Source organism: Centruroides sculpturatus, unplaced genomic scaffold (assembly GCF_000671375.1).
Source record: "Centruroides sculpturatus isolate CEXI.00-Female unplaced genomic scaffold, Cexi_2.0 scaffold163, whole genome shotgun sequence".
NCBI lineage: Eukaryota > Metazoa > Arthropoda > Arachnida > Scorpiones > Buthidae > Centruroides > Centruroides sculpturatus.
In genome coordinates, this window is record NW_019384360.1 from 753,877 (window position 1) to 776,402 (window position 22,526).

Consider the following 22,526-nt stretch of genomic DNA (forward strand, 5'->3'; position numbering starts at 1 on the left):
AATAACATTATATATATATATAACATTAATAATATATATATTTAAAAATAAAATAAATTTATGAATTTTTTGTAAAAAGAAAAAAATGTATAAGCAATTACCTCATCCTGACTTGGATATAAAGCAAATATTGCATCTTGTCTATTTTCTAATCTATGAGTTGCATTTGTTCTATCTAATTCTTCAGCAGGAATATGATCTAACAAGGAAGGGATTAATTGATCTGCTTGAGAATTTCGAAGATCAAATACGCTGCTTGCCCAACTACCCCTGGGAGTATCATTTAAATGAAGTGATTGTCGATTGGATGGAGGAGTTGATGAATCCTTTAAAATTAATATATTTAATTATTTTTTATTTTCTAATTATTTAACCATTATAATTTATTTTAAAAATTTAAAATCATATAAATTGATAATCAGTCAATAAGTAATTACTTATTAATTAAATTTAAATTAACAACCTTATTCTTTTTATAAAAATCATTACCTATCTAATTTAATTGAAATATTTTCATATTTATATGCTATCCCCATATAACACAATTTCACTCCAACACAATTAGAGAATTCCAGTAAATCTCATATAAAATGATACTTTTGAGCTTATTTGCAAGGATGTAATGTTTTTATCATCCAAAATCTTAGCTTCATAAATCCTTTTGTAAATCTTAACTAATGTTAAGATATCTACCATTAAAACTCATTACATTAGAAAATCATTATAACTGATTTTAGAAAAAAATCTAGTAACGAGTTGTTTAACTTTCCCCAGCAACGTTTCGTGGTACCATCTGTCATCATATTTTATTAAATAGCTTTTTATCTTTTTTAACTATTATAAAATGACAAAAAGCTTAATTTTCAGGGTAGGGTTGGTTTTATAAAAAACTGTAGATGCTAATAACAAGTAAAATCATCATTAAGTCTGACTCTACTAGAGATACAAAACTCCCTTTATCTCCCCATCCCCTTGACCTTTAATCACCAAAATTTAATAGCATCAATCCCCTAGTAAACAAATCTCCCTGCAAAATTTCAGAATTCACAGGAGTTATTACGCTTCAAAGAGGGCGAACAAAATCATGCCACCTCCCCACACACACACAGAAACATCATATATACAGAAAAAAAACCTGAAATTTTGCATCTCTCAACATTTCAGAGTCCTGAGTCCAAAACTGTAAAAATCTTGAAGGGGATCATTTTTTGACTGCTTTCCATGCTTGTTATATATAACAGCCAAGAAAGTAAAAACTGATTATGAATCTATTGAAGTGATTGAGACATAGGAACATCTTTCAAATAGAGATTAATCAAAATAGAAAGGAAAAAATTTTTATCAACAGATTTTGAACAGTAAAAGATTTAAAATAACATTTTTAAAATTAAAAATGCTAGTTCAGGAGTCGCCAAAGTGGTCGATATTGACCCCTAGGGGTCGATGCAACATCATTGGGGGTCGATTAGGGGGTCGATGCGGCTAAGGGGTCACAACCTTTTTTTTTTCTTTTGCTTAGATGAGACCACAATGTTTTTTTTTTCGCTCATATACATACACTTGTAATAAAACTTTACGGTGGGGGTCAATGTGAGGCTTTGGAAAGTGATTGGGGGTCGACAGTTAAAAAAGTTTGGCAACCCCTGTGCTAATCAATCTTTTTTTTTTTTTTATTCCTTAAGTTCAATTTTGTTTCTTGTATATACCTCAGTTGCTGACTACAATAAAGAAATTTATGTAGTTGACTTCCATTACAGAAAAAAACTACAGAAATACTACATAATAGAAAGCTACTACAAAATGACAAATAGTAATAGTAGCAGTAGTAGTAGCTCCTCTAATGCTAAGTAGCATACCAGGCAGCAATTATCTTCCATCAATCTCGATCATGGGCAAGGACTTCAGTTTCTTCCCACATCATATTGAGCATCTTCAGATCTTGAAGAAAAGTTCTACACCAAATATTCCTGGGGTATCCTCATTGTCATTTGGCACCAGGAGGAACCCATTTCATGATTGTCTTACGGAACCCTATCTTCTCCATACAAAAAGTGTGGCCGGCTAATCAAACTCTTCTATGGGCAACAATGCTATGACGTTTGCACATCCCACTCCTTCGGAGAACCTCTTCATTGGTGATATAATCTAAATATCGAATCTTTAAGATTTGTCGTAAACATCTCTGTTGGAAGATATCGAGTCTTCTATTGATGTTTTCCGATGTCTTCCAGGACTCACTAGCATACACAGCTATCGGAATCACAATGGAGGTGAACAGGTGGAATTTGGTTCTCAATGAGATGGATGGTGAGGACCAGATCTGGTTCATCTGCCAGAAAATGGTCACTGCCTTTCTGATGCGACACTTCATGTCCACTTCCATGTCACCCAAGTAGGTAAAACTCACCACTTCCTCCAATCATTGTACTCCAACAATTACTCTCTGCATTTGTGCGATGTTACTTACATGCATAATTTTCGACTTCATGGCATTTATCCTAAGGCCAATTTTATGTGCCTCCCGACCCAATGTGGTCATGGTGTGCATTAGCATTGTCCTACTTTCCTCTAATAGGGTTAAATCGTCAGCAAAAACCAAATCTCCAAGACGATCCTGGTCCCAACATGTGAACTGGTTTCTTCTGCACGTTGCATGACAATCAAGGGTAATGAAGAGAAAAGGAGACAAGACACAACCTTGCCTGACTCCTGTCAAAATTTCAAAGAAGTCTGTATGACTATCTTCAGTCTTGATGCAACAACTTGAATGCAGGTATAAGGCCTTGAAAATGGTGACAAAATTTGCTGGTACACCACATAGTTGCAGGATCTGCCAGAGGGACTTGTGGTGGACACTGTCAAAAAGCCTTCTAGAAATCAATAAAATTGATGGACAATATATGCTGATACTCAATTTATTGTTCGATTATATTTCAAAGGGAGAAGATCTGCTCTCTACACAATCTTCCACAGCAAAATCCAGCTTGCCCCTCCTGCAAGCACTGATCGAGGGCAATCTGCAAGTGTCAGAAGACCACACAAAATGCCTTTCCAGGCACAGAAAGGAGCGTTATGACTCACCAGTTGGTATATTCGAAGATATCTCCCCTCTTAGGAATTCTGACTATAGCACCCTTCTCCAAACCTCTGAGACTTTCCCACACTGCTACCACCTGTAAACAATAACATGGGTTGCCCCTCCATGCTTCAAAATCTCAGCCATAATTTTGTCCAGATCAGCTGCCTTATTATTCTTCAGGCTTTTAAATTGCAAGCTCCACTTCCTCAAGGATAATAGTGCCAGTGTCCACCTGAAGCTCATTCTGTGTATCCTCAATATCGAAATCGTATGTGATGGTTGGTTCCGCTTGATTAAATGTTTCCCGAAAATGTTCCATTCACCTGTTGTTATGCTCATCTTGAGTGATCAGAAGCTTCCCGTTTTTGTCTTTTATTGGAACACTGGAATTACTCATTGTCCCAGTCAATTCATTGACTATACAGTACAGGATCTTGGAGTCATTCCAGTCAGAAGCCTCCTGCATTTCAGAACCCTTTCATTCTAACCATTCCTTCCTGTCTTTCTGACAACTTTTCTTTACATGTTTATCCAACTCGGTGTATCTTTGGTTTCCTTCCTCCATCTCAGCCATTTCTTTAGCCTGGTCCCTTTTAAGTTTTGCGGCTTTCCTCTCATTGATCAACTTCCACGAACAATCTTTTTGTCTTCCTTGACGTCTTCCAATGATGTTTTGGGTGCACTCCATGGTAATGTCTCTGAGGTTCTCCCAGAGATCTTCTATATCTGTCATCTCTCCAAGAAGGGTGAAGCAACTGTGCAACTCCAGAGTAAATGTTTCAGCAATGGTTGGATCATTTAATTTTTCTATCGCAAATGGTCTTTTTAGCATGAGTTGTCTTTGATTACAAAGTTTGAGCTTAATATCTGCCCTAACTAGATAATGGTCAGATCCAATATCTGCACTTCTGTAAACCCTTACATCGTGCAGTGATGACCTCCACTTTTTACTAATACAAATAAAATCTATCTCATTAAAAGTGCACGTGTCTGGTGACTGCCAGGTCTTTTTATGGATAAGCCGATGTTGGAAGTACATGTTCCCAACACATAGCTCATTGTGTTCACAAAATGATGTTAGCCTTTCTCCATTATCACTCATATGAGCAGAGATGCATGAGCACCAATCACAGTCTCGAGTTCTCGACAATCACCGCTTAATTGGGCATTGAAGTCCCTGATCAGAACCATTAGGTCATGATTCAGGATACCATCAAAGACATGATGGAGTTGCTCATAAAATTCATCTTTTATTGTGTCTTTTATATTGTTGGTTAGCGCATAAACATGCACCACAGTTGCTTTGGCGTGTCCATGAATGAAGCGAGCTCTAATAATCCAATCGCTGAAGGGCTTCCATCCAAGGAGTGCTTTCGTTGCTCGTTTACTCAGAATAGGACCTACTCCACGCTTGCGTTGCTCTTCTTGGCCTGCATACAATATGGTCTTGCCTTCATTACTGATTTGGCCATTTGTCTTCCATCTAACCTCACTGACACCAAGGATGTCCAACTGATTTTCATCAAATGTCTGCAATAGCTGAGTGAGCCTTCCACTCTGATATAGTGTGTGCACATTCCACGTTCCAATTTCATAATATTTCTGGTGGAAAAGATTGTTTCTGACATCAGACATTGGACACCGTTGCCGGTTTCCTCTGACTCTGTCATATTACCTGGAGCTGAACTTCTGCTCATTCAATCAAAATTTCTGTTTATTCTTGCTGTTTCCATATAGCACTTGTAGTTTTTACAGGGATGGGTTGCTAATCCGATGCCCAAATTTTACATATACTCCAGTAAAATTTATTGAAAAATCCTGAACAATTTTCAAAAAAAAATAATAAATAAAAAATGACAAATACTTTAATTAAAAGCAAAATCACTGAACAACAAATGTTTATTATAAATCATTTAACTCATAAATACATACTATATGTAATCACCAAAAATCTTGAATCTCAAAGAAAAATATAAAAAATAGAATAGTTTTCAGATGATATTTGTCAAGTTGACTAAATTGAATGCTGAAGACACACTAGATTGAATTTTGCAACAGTGTGCAGAAGTTGTTGAATTTTGAGCTTCAGATTTTTTGTATGTAAAAATAAAAATTCAATAAAATTTATGTAAAAAATTACAAAAGCAATATCATCCTGTAACAATCAGTTAAAAATTCAGGATAAGGGTATACAGTACTAAATTAAAACTGTCCCTTAATAGTATCAGAATAATTGACCACTCTGTTTCAGATAGAAAAAATTCTAAATAACTTAAAGAATTTTTATTACCTTATTCATTTTTTATTAATGCTAATAGTATGTAAGCTTAATTATAATTCAAAAATTAATAAAATTAATTCATTAATCACTGGAAAACTTATTACTTTACACACAAATATATTTTACAATAAGAATAATAAAATTCAACAACTAATAAAATAAAAAAATAAAATGTATTTTTGTTTTAAACTTGATTTTTTTTTGGTCAAAATATAATAATTAAAAACTTTTCTGTATTTATAAAAAGTCACTTTAAATACTAAAAAATAATGTAATTTTCTTACGGAAGTATCTTCATCTTCAGCTAATGGAGGCTGAATGGAAATCTGTTCATCATCTTTATGACTTTGATTATCTTCTTCAAGATCTATTTCAAATTCCTGTTTTGGTGTTGATCTAACAATAGTTCCCTTTTCTAAGCATCTATCTCGAATGCAACAACTAGAACTATATTGCTGATACCTAGAAAGATAAAAACATTAACAATAGTTTTCAAGTTTTAAGTATTTCCATTATTTCTATAAAAACGTTATATTTTCTAAAAATCATCTCTTGTTTCATTTGCTCACTCATAAAAATTCAAATTATGTCTTAAAACTTTAACTATTAATTTATCAATGAGACCGTTTTTTTAAAAATTATGATGAAAAAATATTGTCAAAATTAAACTTTCATTTTTAAATATAAATGCGATAAATTTTACTTACGTATAATTTTAAATTAAATTTATAAGTCTTAATGAAAATACCAATTTTCTTAGAATTAAATGATTAATTGGTCTATAACAACATATTAAAGCAATTTTATCCATTAAGGCAGGTTTCACCAACAATTGAGACTGCCACCATAAGGGAATAGAAACAATAATTCATACTACACTATCCATTATAAAAGTCAGGATAGGAAATAAATCTGTATCTATAATGATGATATGTTGATATCTTACCATTAGACCAGCCAATTACAGAATTAAATATTTTTTGAAATCATTACTAAAGTATTAAAATTTTTGGAAAAATTTTAAAAAATACAACAAGATAACAAGCATAACACTAACACAAATAAAAATGAAATATTTTTATAAGTTTTGATAAAAATAGGATAAAAACAATAAATTGCATATAAATTTAGTGATAATCCAATTTTATTAATAAACTAAAGTTACTTTATGAATTAAAAACAAAAATAGATTAATAAACAATTTGGTTTTTGCAACTAAACTTTCTGCAGACAAATAAAATTCTAAAATTACAATATGTAGTAAATGTAGAGGATTCAAGAATGAATTGACACATTTCAATGTTTGTTTGTTTAGTTATGGCAACACAACATTTGGCAATCTGCCTAGTGAATGTCTTTCGGGAGGTCTTTTTGAGGGAAATGGCCCCTATTTAGGCATTACAGACATGGAAAAAACCCAGAAAACTCCACGTGGCCAGCCCGTCTGAGCGAGGCGCGAACCCACAACCAAACTCCCAGTGTTCGGGGAACAAAGATCGCTTGGCCACTGGTGAGCCGACACATTTCAAAATAATTTTATTGAAAAATGAATAAAACTATGAAAATGCAGTATTCATCATCTAGAAAGGCAACTAAGAAAAAAATCTTCTCCACTTTTCAACATTTTAATACATTTAAATCTTTATTACTCAAGCATTGCACTAACAAGGGAACTGTCGGAATGTCTTCTAATAAATTTTAATTAAATTTAGTTAATAACTACGTTAAAAGTATACAAACTCTATTTCAAATTTGCAGCATTCACTAAAAGTGTTGATCAGAGTTATTAGCAATCAAACGTTGCACTACTTTATAGTTGTTTAACACAATTATGCAAATTTTTAGAAGTGGAAGGGTCGCGGAAGAAGACGGCGATATTACATTTAGAATAAATTCTGGAATTTTCAAAAATGGGAGAAGAATTAATAAAATTTAGTTAATAATTATGTTAAAAGTATACAAAATTTTATTAATTCTTTTCCCATTTTTGAAAATTCAAGAATTTATTCTAAATGTAATATCGCCGTCTTCTTCCGCGACCCTTCCACTTCTAAAAGTTTGCATAATTGTGTTAAACAACTATAAAGTAGTGCAACGTTTGATTGCTAATAACTCTGAACAACACCAGTAAAAAGAGACAAAAGATGTTTGCATTATTTTTGGACATAGAAAAAGCTTATGATTCAATTAATATATCGATTGCACAAAGGAAAATGTCTAAATATCGAACAGATAAAAACTTGTAAGTATCATGGGTCTACTGTTTGGCCATTATAAAGTACTTATTAAACAGGAATCGATTCTATGGTCATCTTTTCAAACACACTATGGTCTTTTACAAGGTGATCCTAGGTCATCATACTTGTTTAACTTTCATATTTTTGATTATAATTATTGTTTTGAGAGACACGAAGATGGTTTCTTAATTGATAAGCAGATTATACATTCACCTTCATGTGTAGATGATTAGTATTGATTGCACCAATGGCAGTTGTATTACAAAACATATGTCAGCCATGCAGAATTTTTGTGAAGAACTAGGGTTAAAATTAATCCTAATAAATCATATGTAATGGTATTTCGTAATGGAGGCAGACTTTCTAAGAAATATATGTCATTTTTTATTAAGGAACAAGAACTGAAAGTTGTTTGAGATTAAATTCTTAGGGGTTACATTAATCCCTACTCTATCTTTTAAGAAACAGTATAAAATATGTATATGGAAATCTAATACATTGATCATAAATATGCTTAAATTATTTAGATAACTAAAACTGAGAGACCTCACCATACAGTTTAAAATGTTTAATTTTATTATAATGAGTTCTGCAGGTTATGCTTCACTGATCTGTTGTTTATCTAAATATCAAAGTTTAGAAGCAATACAAAATAAGTTTATTTGGAAGATGTTTTCATTAGAATATAACATATCTGATAGAACTCTTAGATTAGAGCTAAATACATTTAGATTGTGTCCATTCTGTATAAAGAGAATAATCAACTTTTTAAAAAAAATAAGAGATAATGAATTGTCACCTTCAACTTTTATTAAAAATATTACATAAAAATATGCAAAAAAGCTCTAGTAAAAACAATTGAATGAATCAGTTTTCTTCTATGTTGAACAGATATGGATTTTCCGTAGGACCATTCATAGAAATGAAATGAGTGATATCCTTTGAGTTTCCAATTAATTCAGAATGCTTTTGAGATATCTTTGGTGCAAGACATAGAAGAACTTAGAGATAAAAAATCATAAATGGTACAGTGTCATCTTAAATTATCCACAAATTATTAATTATTTATTTTTCAATCTGCCATTCAATATTAAAAAAATGTTTCATACAGTTGAGATTAAATAAAGATTTTGTTATATTGAATAAGAGTTCATTTGATTTATCTAATGAAAATTGTCATAGATGTAACAAGTTCAAAATTCCATGTTTTTTGTTTATGTAAAGATGGACACGAGTTACAATGTAGATATCACATGTTAAAATTAGAAAACATTAAAGATGAGAAGAATCTATATGTATTCTTTCACAGAGTTGATGTAAAGATAATATTTAATTTATACTGTACAATTATTTTCAAAAGTTTATTGTATGAGATTATATGATTCTCCTTGTGTTAAAAAAAACATAAAAGATATATTGTAATATAAAGAATTTAAATATAGTTGCAGATATTGTAATAATAATAGAATTTATTTCAGTTTGTATTGACAATACAGTTTCTGATCATCTTTAATTGTATTAGAATATTGCAGCCTTATGTTTGATGTTTAAGTTTAATGTTTTGTATTTATAATTACTTTAAAAGGTCTGATATAGTGATAGCGTTATAATAAAACAAACCAACATTGTTGTACTTCCTCCAAAGTAATGGGAAAATTATTCCTTATACAATAATAGTTATTTGAATTTGAATACGCATGCATTGCCTATTTGGTAAATTCCTAGAAAACATTACCAAAAACTGCAGAAACAGTCTTCAGAACTCTGTAATTAAATGATACATTAAAATTTATTTAATGTTCAATGAAGATAAAATTTCATTGGCACCAAATCTCACATGTGTGATAATATTTTATAGAAATAAGAATACTAAAAGGATATCGGTGATATTATTTAAGCAACAAAGGGGACTCAAGAAGAGGTGTATCAGAATGTTTAAAAACAAAAAAGTATTTTGAGTTGCAGTTTCATGTGAGGGAAACTGAATTTATGATTTTGATTAGTTTCTTTAAAAAACAAAACATTTGAAATGGTTTCTTTCACAAATATATTTTATCATTTTAATCAAAATTGAATTTTTCATTGCCAAAAATCACACTCTATTTGCTATGAAAAATATTCATATTTTAATAGATTAAATATAAAGTTAATATACTGTTGAAATGTATTAGTTTTAATGTTCAATTTAAAGATAACAAATAATCATAATATTAAACAGTATAAAACAAATATAAAAAATGTATAATTTGAAATTTGAAAAGTTATCAGATATTTTTATATTTACATCAGTAGAGTCTGAAATAAATATAAAAGCATCAAATGATGTTATATATTAAAAATTAAATCATAATATGTATTAAAAATATAAATGATAAATTATAAAAATATAAATCATTAAACATACCTTCTATTTACAACAACCCAATCAGAAGTATAACAACGCACACAATCTCCCACATAAGGATCAAGATCAGAACCACTGAAAATACAATTATAAGTATTATTTTTATTTGATATATATATAATTAGTTTAAATATTTTATTTACATAATGGAATAAATATCAAAATTAATTTCTTTTAATTCCAATTAAAGAATCAATAGGAACATATATGATATTTAAATTCAGCAAGATTCTACTAATTCTAACTATGTAAAAATAAAATTTACTAAAAGTATTTTTGTCTTATATATAGTGAAAACTTCATCAGCTGAATACATAAAAATTTTAAAAAGTTCAATCATCATCTTATTTTGAGTACATTTGAAAATTTATTATAATAAATAAAATTATTTGCAAAACAAAAAACTTTTTAAAATAATAATTTTCTATACAAATATACACAACTGAAACCTGATATATTAAGCAAATATACACCCACAACTGCCATAAATGATCAGGCTAAATTTGGATATAATGATTATAAATTAGAAATGATTTTGGCACTAGAGTGAGGCGTTAGGTGCCATCTCGTATTAAAATTAATAATTATAATATTTAATTAATTAATTCAGATTAAACTGGAAGAAAAGAATTGACCCGAAGCGGGACTCAAACCCGCAACTCCTGCTTATCATGTGGACGTGTTGCCAGTTATGCTACCCAGACCTTCGGTCCAATCTCCTCTTCCAGTATATATAAGTTTAAGATATAATCATCAACGGTTATACCTTAAACTTAGTACCAGTATGCATTGTAATAACTGTTGATGGTATATATCTTAAACTTATATATACTGGAAGAGGAGATCGGACCGAAGGTCTGGGTAGCATAACTGGCAACGCGTCCACATGATAAGCAGGAGTTGCGGGTTTGAGTCCCACTTCAGGTCAATTCTTTTCTTCCAGTTTAATCTGAATTAATTAATTAAATATTATAATTATTAATTTTAATATGAGATGGCACCTAACGCCTCACTCTAGTGCTAAAATCATTTCTAATTTATAATCATTATATCCAAATTTAGCCTGATCATTTACAACAGTTGTGGGTGTATAATAATTTTCCATAAATACATTTTTCAGAAAAACAGAAATGTAATCTATGGCAAAGTGAAAATTTATTTTAAAGTATTATTTTGTATCTCAGAAAGTAGCAAAAATATCACACATGAGTGACTATTAAATTAATCACACATGGGTGACTATTAAATTAATCACACATGAGTGAATATTAAATTAATCACACGAGGAATATTAAATTAATGATTAATTTAAATGTTAACACCAAATTAACTTTCAGGTTATAACTTGGTTAATTAATTTCTTAACTATTATGTTTATGGATGTCTACGTCAGTGTTTTTCAACCTGTGGGTCACGACCCCCAGGGGGTCACGGGTAAAAGAAAAAGATAAGTGTTTGTAGGTCCTACACTACAATAAAAAAACTACAATTTCAGTAAGAAGGCTGTGCCTGTTTATTTTACAGTACAATTAGTTTTTTGATCAATATTTAAATCTCAACAAAAAGAAAATTAAATACGTAGTTTTTAAAATCACTGACATAGTTTTAATATGGCCGTGGGGGTCGCCAGAATTTTTTAACTTTTAAAGAGATCGCATATTCAAGAAGGTTGAAAAACACTGGTCTACATGACTATTCATTTTTCCAGATTTTTTTACTACCAGTCCACTGTTTTTATTCACAAAAATAATAATAATAATAATATTTAATTATATGAAATACGTTTGAGGTAATATGGCTGTTACATGAACAATGGAGGAATTTTAAATCATTCCTTACAACACTTTGATACATGTCAATTCTTTTATAATGTAAGTTTTTACAATACATTTGTTAAATTTGTTATTTGAAATAGCAAACTTTTCAATTTTATTTATTTTTATTCTAAAAAATTAAATTAAAGTTATATAGTTAATTATTTGATATTGTGGGAACTGACTAAATTATTTGATATTGTGGGAACTGACTACTATATGTAGGCTTAATCTTCTTCCCATGTAACTAATCAGTTCTTTAAACTCTATTTAATATTATTTTCCATTATGTTTCTTAGTTTAATTTTATCTGTTATATTCAGAACTAAATGATGTATCAATATACTAAGTCAAGGACTGTCTGTTTTATTACAGAATAAAATGTTAAACTAATTTAGATTTAGGCATCAACTATTACCTGTAAAAATATTTTCAATAATAATAAAATTTTACATGTTTTGCTGATGAAATATGAAATATTTAATAAATTAATCACAAATTTGACATTAAAAATGAAACTTTATGGTATGAGATCATTTGCTTATTTGCTAAATATTGACTAGTAAACAAGTTTCATTTATATTTCTTTCTTCCATAATTGACAAGACTATGTCTTGTTTATAAAATCGTACTGCTGGTTTTTGTTACCAGCATATAGGTATGAAGGAGTACATGTCGAGAGTTGATATTTGGCACAGAGTATTAGGTGCCCAAATCATTTGCGCATAAAAAAATCTAGACTCGTAGGTAGTCAGGGGACTGAGAATCGAATCAAAATAAAATACAAAATGACAACCCTCTTCTACAAACAGGCAAAACAGCCACCTCACCCCACAGAAGTCAGATAGAGTACCACCCACAGTCATTCTAAGAAGTGAACTCTGACCTTAGGACTGAACACGTAGTTTCTTCTAGGTTAAATAAAATTTGTAATCTAATTTCGTAAATTTGGGAGTGCTTCAAATATGACGTTAAAACGGTTTTATGTCGTTACACTGGGTTTTTTTAACATTATCTAGTATAGTAAAATCGTAGGACTGATAAAAATTTGATGTTATATTAGGGTTGTTGTTACATTCGATGACATTATAATCAGGTTAAACTGTATATTGTTTTTGCAAAATAAAAACATAATTTTGAACGATACAATAGCCATGATTATTTTTCCAAAAATGGGAACTTTTCGTTACGCATCGACAAAAATTCAACCCGAGCCGACACGCAACAGAGAGAAATTTTGAAATTAGATAAGTAGTTAATTTCATCAAAGATGCATTGTGGACAATCTCGTGGTCGTGGCCAGCAAAGTTTGAACGATCGTGCCCAAAAGCAGTGATATCAAAGAAGATAGGAGAATGAGAACGAGACCTGCCTTGAGCAGCAAAGTGATTCCATCTCCGAGACATAGTCTTGTCCCAAATACAGTTTTGCCATTTTACTTGTTATAATATAAAATGCTATGCACAGTCAACTGTTCGATATGATTTAGATCTTAAATAGTTAAAAAGACCAAGTAAACTCAATACTTTGGGAATATTAGTTCATTAAAGAGTTTGAGGATAAAAGTACTTAAAAATTTTTTCCGCAGTCCTTAAGAGTCCTTAAAAATATTTAATTTTTAAGGGAGGAAAGAAGTGGGAACTATATTAATATATTACATCAGTGGTTCAGAAACTTTGAAAGGTTGCAGACCCTTTTATAAAAGATATACTTTGGCAGATCCCTGTTTTCTGCTAACTTTTAGTCATTAATTAATAAACTATAATTATAAGCATTGAGGCATCTTATATTATTTTTTGACTGTTTTTGATTGCATTAATTTGAAAAGTTTTGTTAAAATAACAGAATTAATAAATTATAATATTTAATAAAAAGAACTAATTTTTTTATTTTTCAAAAGTCATTAAAATATAACATTTAAATATATAATGTACAAATTTATCACATATCATTTAAATAATATTTTTAAATATTTGCTAAGTTATAAAATAAAAGCATTTTTAGAAAACAATCCTGCAGATCTGACAAGTATCTTTTGGATCCCCAGGGGCCCATAGGCCAGTTTCAAAACCACTGTATTACAAATATGAAAAATTTCTAAATGAATATAGAATATAGAATTCTAATAAAAAAAATTTAACTCATAATAGAAAGAAAAAGAATTGAAATTATTACATATACATTCAATTTTATGTTACATACATACATAATTATTTTAAGATCTTAATCACAAAAAGTTCTGAATATTAAGATAACAGACAATACAAATAATTAATAATAATAAAATCAAATTGATTTACTCTTCATTTTCAGGTACTATTGGTCCTACAGTACGAATTTTTCTTGGAACTATACCCACTTCAATATCATCAGGTGGAAATTCTAATAAATGATGAATAGGATCACGGTCTGCTTGATCCTGATGTTGATTCAAGAAGTCTTCAAAATCCAATGGATCAACAACATCACATAATGGAATCTATTGAAATAATTTTGAAATTTAAAAAGTTATCTTTATGCATAAATAAAAAACTCAATGTATTAAAACTATTACTATAATCCTAAAAATAATTTGTAAATCGCAAAGCATTAGAAAGATAAAACTAATAAACAATACAACTTTAATATAATTGTTGCTTCTTTATCTTTGTAATCTTTTAAAATTAACAAAACTGCTATTTCATTATCTAAACACAAATATATGAGCCATTTTCTTTGAAAGTGGTGTAAGTCCATTTTATATTATATGGAGATATTTAAGGGTTTGCATTTGAATGGTTTGAAAAATATTGGTATATGTTAATATGCTCATTTTATGTTTTTTAAATATTAAATTGATTTAAGTTTATAATGTGATTGTTTTTAAAGTATTAGTTAAAAGAAATTTATACTTTTAATTACCTCAAACAGACTTACACCACTTTCAAAGTCAACAAAATGTGAAAATCATGCATTTATGAAATATTAAATATGGGATTTCAATTGAATCAAACCAAATTTTTTATGAAATTTTTATTAAATATGTCAAAAAAACAAAATAAAAAGACTTTATTTCAATATTTCTTCAGGTAATGCCATTTTAATTACTTTAATTACAACTTTATATTAATATGTGCCATTTTTAATTTTTATCATTATGAGGAAGTTTTTGAAATAGTCATGATGTATTGAAGGAATATAAGGTAAAGGTAATAGATCCATCATATTGTTGAATTTTTCGGATGTGATGGACCTGGTATGATGATATAAAGGATGATATAAAGTATGATGTCCATGTTGACAAAATATATTATTATATATTTTGTAAACATGGACATTTATCATTAACAGGAAATTATACTGGTGTTAAGCATTTACACAAGAATCGAGGAAAAGTTCTTAAAGAAAACAGACTTTCTTTATTAAGCTACCTGTACAATTTTAATGATGATAACATGACAGGTAGCTTAATAAAGAAAGTCTGTTTTCTGTAAGAACTTTTTCCTCGATTCTTGTGTAAATGCTTAACACCAGTATAATTGTCCTGTTAATGATAAATGTCCACGTTGACAAAATATATAATAAGAAATTAAATAAGGACGGTAAGGCAATAATAAATATGTGCTAGTATTATATTTTCAAATTTTTGTGGTCTTCCTCATCTGGGGGATAAATCTAGTGTTTTAAACTCTAGTAAATCTAGTGTTTAAAATGAAATTTTATACAGAATTGTATATGGTTTGTTTTTTAAAACTCTTATCCAACATATCTTCAGCCAATTTACCTCTTCACCAGTAGTATTTTTTTGTCATCTTAGAATTGCATTTTCTAGTGGTTTCGTCGAAACAAAATCATCTTGTTTCATTTCATGTAAAATAAACTTTTTATGTTTTCGGCATTGTTGTATGATGGTATAATAATCTGTAGGAATATACAGTAAATTTTTTTATGGATGTCCCGATAGTTCCAAAATCAGCATCATTTGATAGATAAGAATGTCCAGAATATACAAATTTATGATCAATAGATTCTATAGTATTTTGGGAGGACTGCACAACTTTAAGCGACATTAAAGCCAATTTTAAATTCCTATTTTGTCCAGTACACATATCGCTGTAGGCTATTACATGTTGTTGCATGGTTACATTTTCCAAATGCTTCAAACAACACGAAGCAATTTCTTGGACACTTCTAGATGCAATAGTTTCATCCCATGTATACATACTAACGTTATCATCAAGAAAATTGTGAAATCCATCATTGAAAACATACATATTACATTTATAATATGCAATGGACACTAACAACTTTGGGTAGGGTAATGCCTTCCAGGGCTATGAGGTAGATTTTCTCAGTATGATGCAAGTCTTCAAAATGCCTCCCCTTAAATCTTTTTTCTTTAAAATAACCTTTGATTGTGATTTTTTTAAAACTGCACAAAATGTACAAATACTATTTTTATTTTGAAAATATAAATTACAGTGGGTGATCAGTTAACGAACATAATCCGTTCCAAGTCTTTGTTCGCTATCCGAATTGTTCGTTAACCGATTATCGATTTACCATAGGTTTTAATGGGAATTTAATTAATTCGTTCTGGAGACCCCCAAAAATAAAAAAATATATATTTTCTTACTACGTTTATTTATATGTAATAATAAAAATACATACATACACAGTCTTGCATTTTTATTAGTCATGTTTTTTCCGTTTGAAAGGGTTAAAGAATCTGTCTAATGTCGATTGCTTTTCTCTCTTCTTCAGGATTTTTCGTAAGTAATTAATAGCATTGCAATTGTAGAAATCCCCAAGCCTCAACCTGGTTTGGATGCCATTCTAAGACCGTTGTTCTGACATCCTCCCACTTCTTCAAAGGATCTTTAATAGCAGATATCGGCATTTTTCAGAAGAAAACATTTATCGCCGATTTTCTTGATGTTCTTCATTCAAGAGTTCTTGGCGTTCTTCTGTCATCAGAACCATTTCAGGTTCCATTATGAACTCTTCGATGTTCTTTATTTCTCAGATGTGATTTTTGTTACTCCTTTAGCTGCTTGAGTCTTCTTGATTATACAGTATTTTTCTTAAATATGATTGAACTGCAGCCTACTGTACACCTGTTCACACCATATTGCCCAGCAACATTAGGCATCGTCTGCCCACTCTCTACCTTTGCTGTTATACTCTCACCTTTCGAAAAGAAAATCAGACACAAAACTTAACGAGTGCCCACCCGACAGTCTCGCGAATACACAAAAGAATTGTTTTGTCAGAAAAATAAAAGGCTGGAATTACAAGGGAGAGTTTCAAAGTTTGGAAGAATACTATCCAATCGGTATATACCGGCTTGAGTGTCGATGTTGACGTCTCCCACACTTTGAAAAGTTTCGAATTGTTGCCCGAAGACAAGGGAAGACCAATCAGTATTCATTATTTTACGTCGCTTCTTCTTGTGTTTGTTCTGTTCATTATCCAATCATGTGTTCATTGTCCGAACATAAAAATCTTTCGCAAAAGTGTTCGTTATCCGATTTGTCCGATCTTTCGTTAACCAATCACCCACTGTACAATAAAATATTGATATCAACTATCAGCTACAGCAATCTACTACAGTTTTACTCTTCTAACTTTAACTGTAGCAAATTCGTTAATTAGGGATGTGTAGTTTAGAGTGGCAGCTAATATAGATTCAATAGAAATAAATGATAGATTTCTAAGTTTTGTTTGGCATATTGAACTTCTTAAGTAGTGTTTTATTAATTTTAATTTGGAAAAACTTCTTTCCCCACTAGCTACAGAGACAGGGAGTGTTAATAAAACTCTGAGCTACAACAGTATTCGGATACAAAGTAATTAAGTTATTTTGGCACAAATTATTTAAAACATCCAAAGGTTTCATAGAATATGCTAGCATTCGGGATATATCACGCAATTCTTCTTGAAGATAATTTGCATTTATATCTGATTCATTTTCGACCGAAAGTATCAACTGGAGACTGGTACAATAATTTTCTAGCATTTTTTCATCTAAATCCTTGAGTTTGAAAATGTCATATAAAAACTGAAAATTTTTGCTACAGGTTTCCAGAAGCGTGAATTGTTCATTCAGAGAATTAACGGTAATGTCCAGAATATAATTGAAAAAGTTTATTTTAAATTTACTCTCTTCTGTTAAGGGTCATTGACAGCTTCTTCATAGTCAAATTTTTCCTTTTGGCTCTAACTTCAGTTTTGGCAGGAAATTCTGTACTGCATTCAAATTCCCTGCAATCTCATTAGCAGCAATTTTCATCTGATCATATCCAGATCGTCTATAACTTTTCACTTTTTGTATGGTTTCTGATAACATCCTTACACAATATGACAAATTTATAGTTACAGATTACAATAGCTTCGAGACTAAATTTATTTTAAATAAAATGTCATGCCAAAGAATTACACTGCATATAAACTTGTAATTTTTAATATTTTTTGCTAATCCTCTTGCTTTAACTTTAGTTTCTGCATCTCTGTTGACGTCTTCTATTATTTGGAATAATGCATCATAGATTTCGCAAAGTTGAAATTGCTGCTTGACCACCTAGTACAGGCATGACCAACATATGGTCTGTCTAATGAATTTATGTGGCCCGTGATTAATCTTTCAAAATTAGCTACTGAAGTTCGAATAGCTCGATGAAAAATTCTGATGCCTAAAAAATAAAAAGGTCAACAACTCACTGTGCGTTTAGAGTTAACCCTCCATTACAAATCTTTTAAGTACAGCGCAGAATGTTGATAAAGCATGATAATGTGAAAAATGTTTCTGTAATCTCTATGTACAATTTAGTCTCTATGGGGTGACACCACAATGAAATCTCGCACCACCTCAAAATCTTCTTAGGGCAGCCTCTGGTTCGCCCAGTGAAAAAAGTTTTCTTTCCAATTTAGCCTGGGGGCAAAAACTGTTGGCCACCTCTAACCTAGTAGCACTCAATGGTTTTAGAGTTAATTGTGAAACATATTTTTTAGCACTTCCCAACACTTTGTAGAACCAGATAAAAAGTGTAAAGTTCTTGTACAATAGAAAAAAAGTTATTGTTTCTGTAGAAGAAGACACTGCATCATTCACAACTAGGTTTAAAGAATGACATGCACAGGGCACATAAAATGCCCTTGGATATTTTTCAAGTATTCTATTTTGTACTGTACACCCTTTCTTACTCCTTTCATATTAGCTCCGTTGTCAGCCTTGTCCTCTAAGCCACTTTAACTCGAAACCTAACTTTTCTAAATGTGTCAGAATAAGTTTTGTCAAACCCTCTCCAGTTGAATCACAAGCTTCAAAATAACCAATAAAGAATTTTTCAATTTCATACTTATTCTGAATGGAGTTAAGAGCGACAACTCTTATTGTTAATGAGAGCTGTTCAATATGACTTACGTCTGGGGTACAATCGGTGATTATCGAAAAATATTTAGCGTTTTTTGTTATTTCGACAATTTTGCTTAAAATTTCATTTCCTATCAAATTTATCAATTCATCTTGTATATTATTGCTTAGATAAGTCACAGACCATTTATCAGACTCGCGTTGAACTTGTGTTGAACTATTGTTATTTTATCTACACTATTTTAATAGGGTAGATAAAATAACGATAGAAATGAGTTGCAAAGCTAGTAAGATTTGTAGGTAACAGAATATATATATATATAATTGAGATGGGTTGATAATAATAATAATAAGTGCAGAGCCCAAACGGTTAGGAGTTAAAAGTTGAAATTTGGTACACAGTTAGGGTATGTCATGAGAACGTACACTAAGAAGGGATTTTTCAAAATTCCCCCCATGGGGAAAGGGTGAGGGTTAAGGATTATCTTAAAGAACTTGGCTTTACTGTACTATTTTAGATGTGGTTTTTTTGTATTTTTGCAGAAAATCAAATATATTTTCAGACCATGTACAAATTCTTTAATTAATCTCAGAAGAGGGAGACCTAATTCTTGCACCCGGTGAAAACGGGTAAGATCGGCTATAATCTGATAATTTTAATCTTTGCTTTCATTACCTTTTGCTCAAGCAACGCTGGGCTCATCTGATAGTAAATAGGTAACGAACATCAGTCAAATTTACAGCTTGCAGTCGTTTTGACATATGCCTTTCCTTAACTTGTCATTGTATTGTCTCCACTTCAACATATATGAATTTAGTAAAAATAGAGCAAAACATAACAAACGCAAAAGTAAACAAATGCAAATATTTCCTAAGCAACTCTCTCTATCACACACAGAACGTAAAAGTAGTCCAATATTACCTAAATAACTCTCTTATCACACACAGGCACACGTTCTGCACCTGATATATAAGTCCATACAAATGCTCTTTTTTAATTCATGTCCCTATTGTCACAACATAATCCTTTTCAATGATAATTGTGGGAGCCGATGGGGGGAGAAATTTTTAAAAAAACGTAATTAACGATAATATGCGATATATATCGTTATTGTCTCCATTGCCGTCTGGACTGCCAAGCGGTAACAATCAATGTCATGTGCGAGCAGTTGAGCCAGAGATAGATGCCTTGTTTACAAACAACACAACCCGTTTATTAGACAATTTACTTACAAAAAGTTCATAGTCATGAAGGGTTTAAGTCCTTGTACACTTTGGCACATAGTCTTCAAAGAAAAAGAAAGTCCTATGATGAAGGTGGTTTCCTTTCGCTGACTGGATGTTGCATTCTAAGTCCAGTTGTAGAACTGGAAATGATGTCCGATGAATGCAGATCGTAATGTCGAAGTTTCTCTCAATGAAGGTCTATAACTTTCAGAGGATACATCAGCTAACGACAAAGGTGAAACCTTGCGAGAAGCATCCCAGCCAGGGACATAGCGGGATGCCACGACAAAGAATCAAGTATCCTTGTGGCCTGGGTTTAAATATCTTTTCGTCTCACAAATTGTCACTTTATTGGTTATTAATCCCCTTTCAGATTGGTCTTTCTCTGTTACCAGGTGAAATTAGATCACATCAGTTCCCGAGAAAGATGATTGTTTACGAATACAATTCGACATCGTCTTTCGTTCAGTGTTGAACAAACCTTGTACTTTAACTAACATTTACTTTTTTTGTTCGTCTGGTCTTATAAAAATTTAATTTACTAAATTTTCTCCCTTTTTTCGTGTGGTTTAACATTAAAATAATTTTATTTTTCTCATTTTCCTTTATAATTTAATTCCCTTAATTTAAATTCATCATGAAGATCGAGATTCGTTTTTGTTTTGATATATGGCTAAAAGAATGGTTTTCATCCCAGCCCAGGACCTCGTATAATAAGTAACTACAATTGCTGTAAAAAACAATAATTCTTTTACCTGATCTACTTTTTAAACGCAAAAACTGAACTAGTGTAAATGAAAAAATATTATACTGATACAGATATATATCTGATTTACTGATTTGAACACAGCACAGCCACTTGCTACTTCTTGAGACAAACTAATGTTAAAATCAAATATTGTCAACAATTTAAGCTCAAAGCAGAACTATCAACACGTTGCACATGCAATTGTCTTTTATGATAATTGCCACCTCAGCTTTTAGGAGCGGTCGCGTGGTATATTACAAACAAAAACAGTAGCTTTACGCAGTCATATCAAAAGCCTTTTGGAGAGTGTTTACCAACAATGCACCTGCTCCATAAACCGAAATCAAAGTGTACCGAAAGCATTTAGGCAGAGGCATGCGATAAATCGTAAATCATATACATTAATATCGAAATAACATAGACCAGTACAGAAAAGGGTTGCATAAAAATTTTTAATTATTGAATGATCCAAATATTTTCATTTCTCTGTTATGCCACCCCCTTATGGTGCCGTCTGATGCGGCTGCCTCTCTGCATCATAGCATGGCACGGCCCTGATGCCTTCTGCAAGTCAAAAGAAAAAGCAAAATATATACCTACCAGTGATTCAGGTAGGTATTTATAAAATAAACTCTTATTTTGATACATTTCCTTCTACTTTGCAGAAAGTGGACTTACACCACTTTCAAAGTAATTTATATTTGTAATTTCATTAGCTACATAAATTTATATTGACAAAATGATGAAAATTTTGAAGGACTTTTTTGGGGACTTGTTTACAGATAAAAAGCTCACAGCAAATTGCATTCATTGTTATCATTAACTAAGTTTTTGTCAAAAATGGACTTACATCACTTTCAAAGAAAACGGCTCATATATCCTTTGTACATATACAAATGTATATACAGTATATAAACAATGTTTTGGCACAACAGCATAATTCCCATTTGTTAAAATTTTTAGTAGAGAGCAGAAACCATCCAAAAAATCATATTCTGCAATAAAGCCAACACAGCATCAATATTAACAATGCCTTGGTAATACCATTTTACTAGATAATGTAGTGTCTTCGTTAACACTTCTTTAATACTTTTTATTGATGTGGTTTTTACATCACTTTTGGATGTCACTTATTACTATGTGGAAGTGTAATAAACATTTTTGAGATTATATTTTATTGTTTGACTCCATACTTTCTAGGATAGCCTGTATTTAATTATAATGATTTTTCATCATTTGTCTTCAGGTAAGTGATGATAACTCAATTTCACATCACACGCAATTCTATAAATATTGCTCAAAATGAAAGAAGGTTTTTCATTCTTAATCTGTGTATAAGTAAATAAATACTTTCTTACTGGACTGCACTATATAAATAAAATCAA

The 22,526-nt window shown here is 30.8% G+C and overlaps 1 protein-coding gene and 1 pseudogene across 1 annotated transcript in view; both read right to left on the reverse strand.

Moving 5' to 3' along the window:
- Positions 1–22,526, reverse strand: part of LOC111640938 (dedicator of cytokinesis protein 7-like) — a 65,449-nt gene that overhangs the window by 37,289 nt on the left and 5,634 nt on the right. Inside the window, exons 3-6 of the mRNA XM_023387030.1 lie at positions 14,116–14,294; positions 10,002–10,076; positions 5,645–5,822; positions 102–326 (exon numbers count right to left, since the gene is read on the reverse strand). Of these exons, the coding sequence (XP_023242798.1) occupies positions 102–326; positions 5,645–5,822; positions 10,002–10,076; positions 14,116–14,294 (657 nt within the window). The remainder of the gene's footprint in view (positions 1–101; positions 327–5,644; positions 5,823–10,001; positions 10,077–14,115; positions 14,295–22,526) is intronic.
- On the reverse strand, positions 2,413–4,884 carry LOC111640929 (annotated as a pseudogene).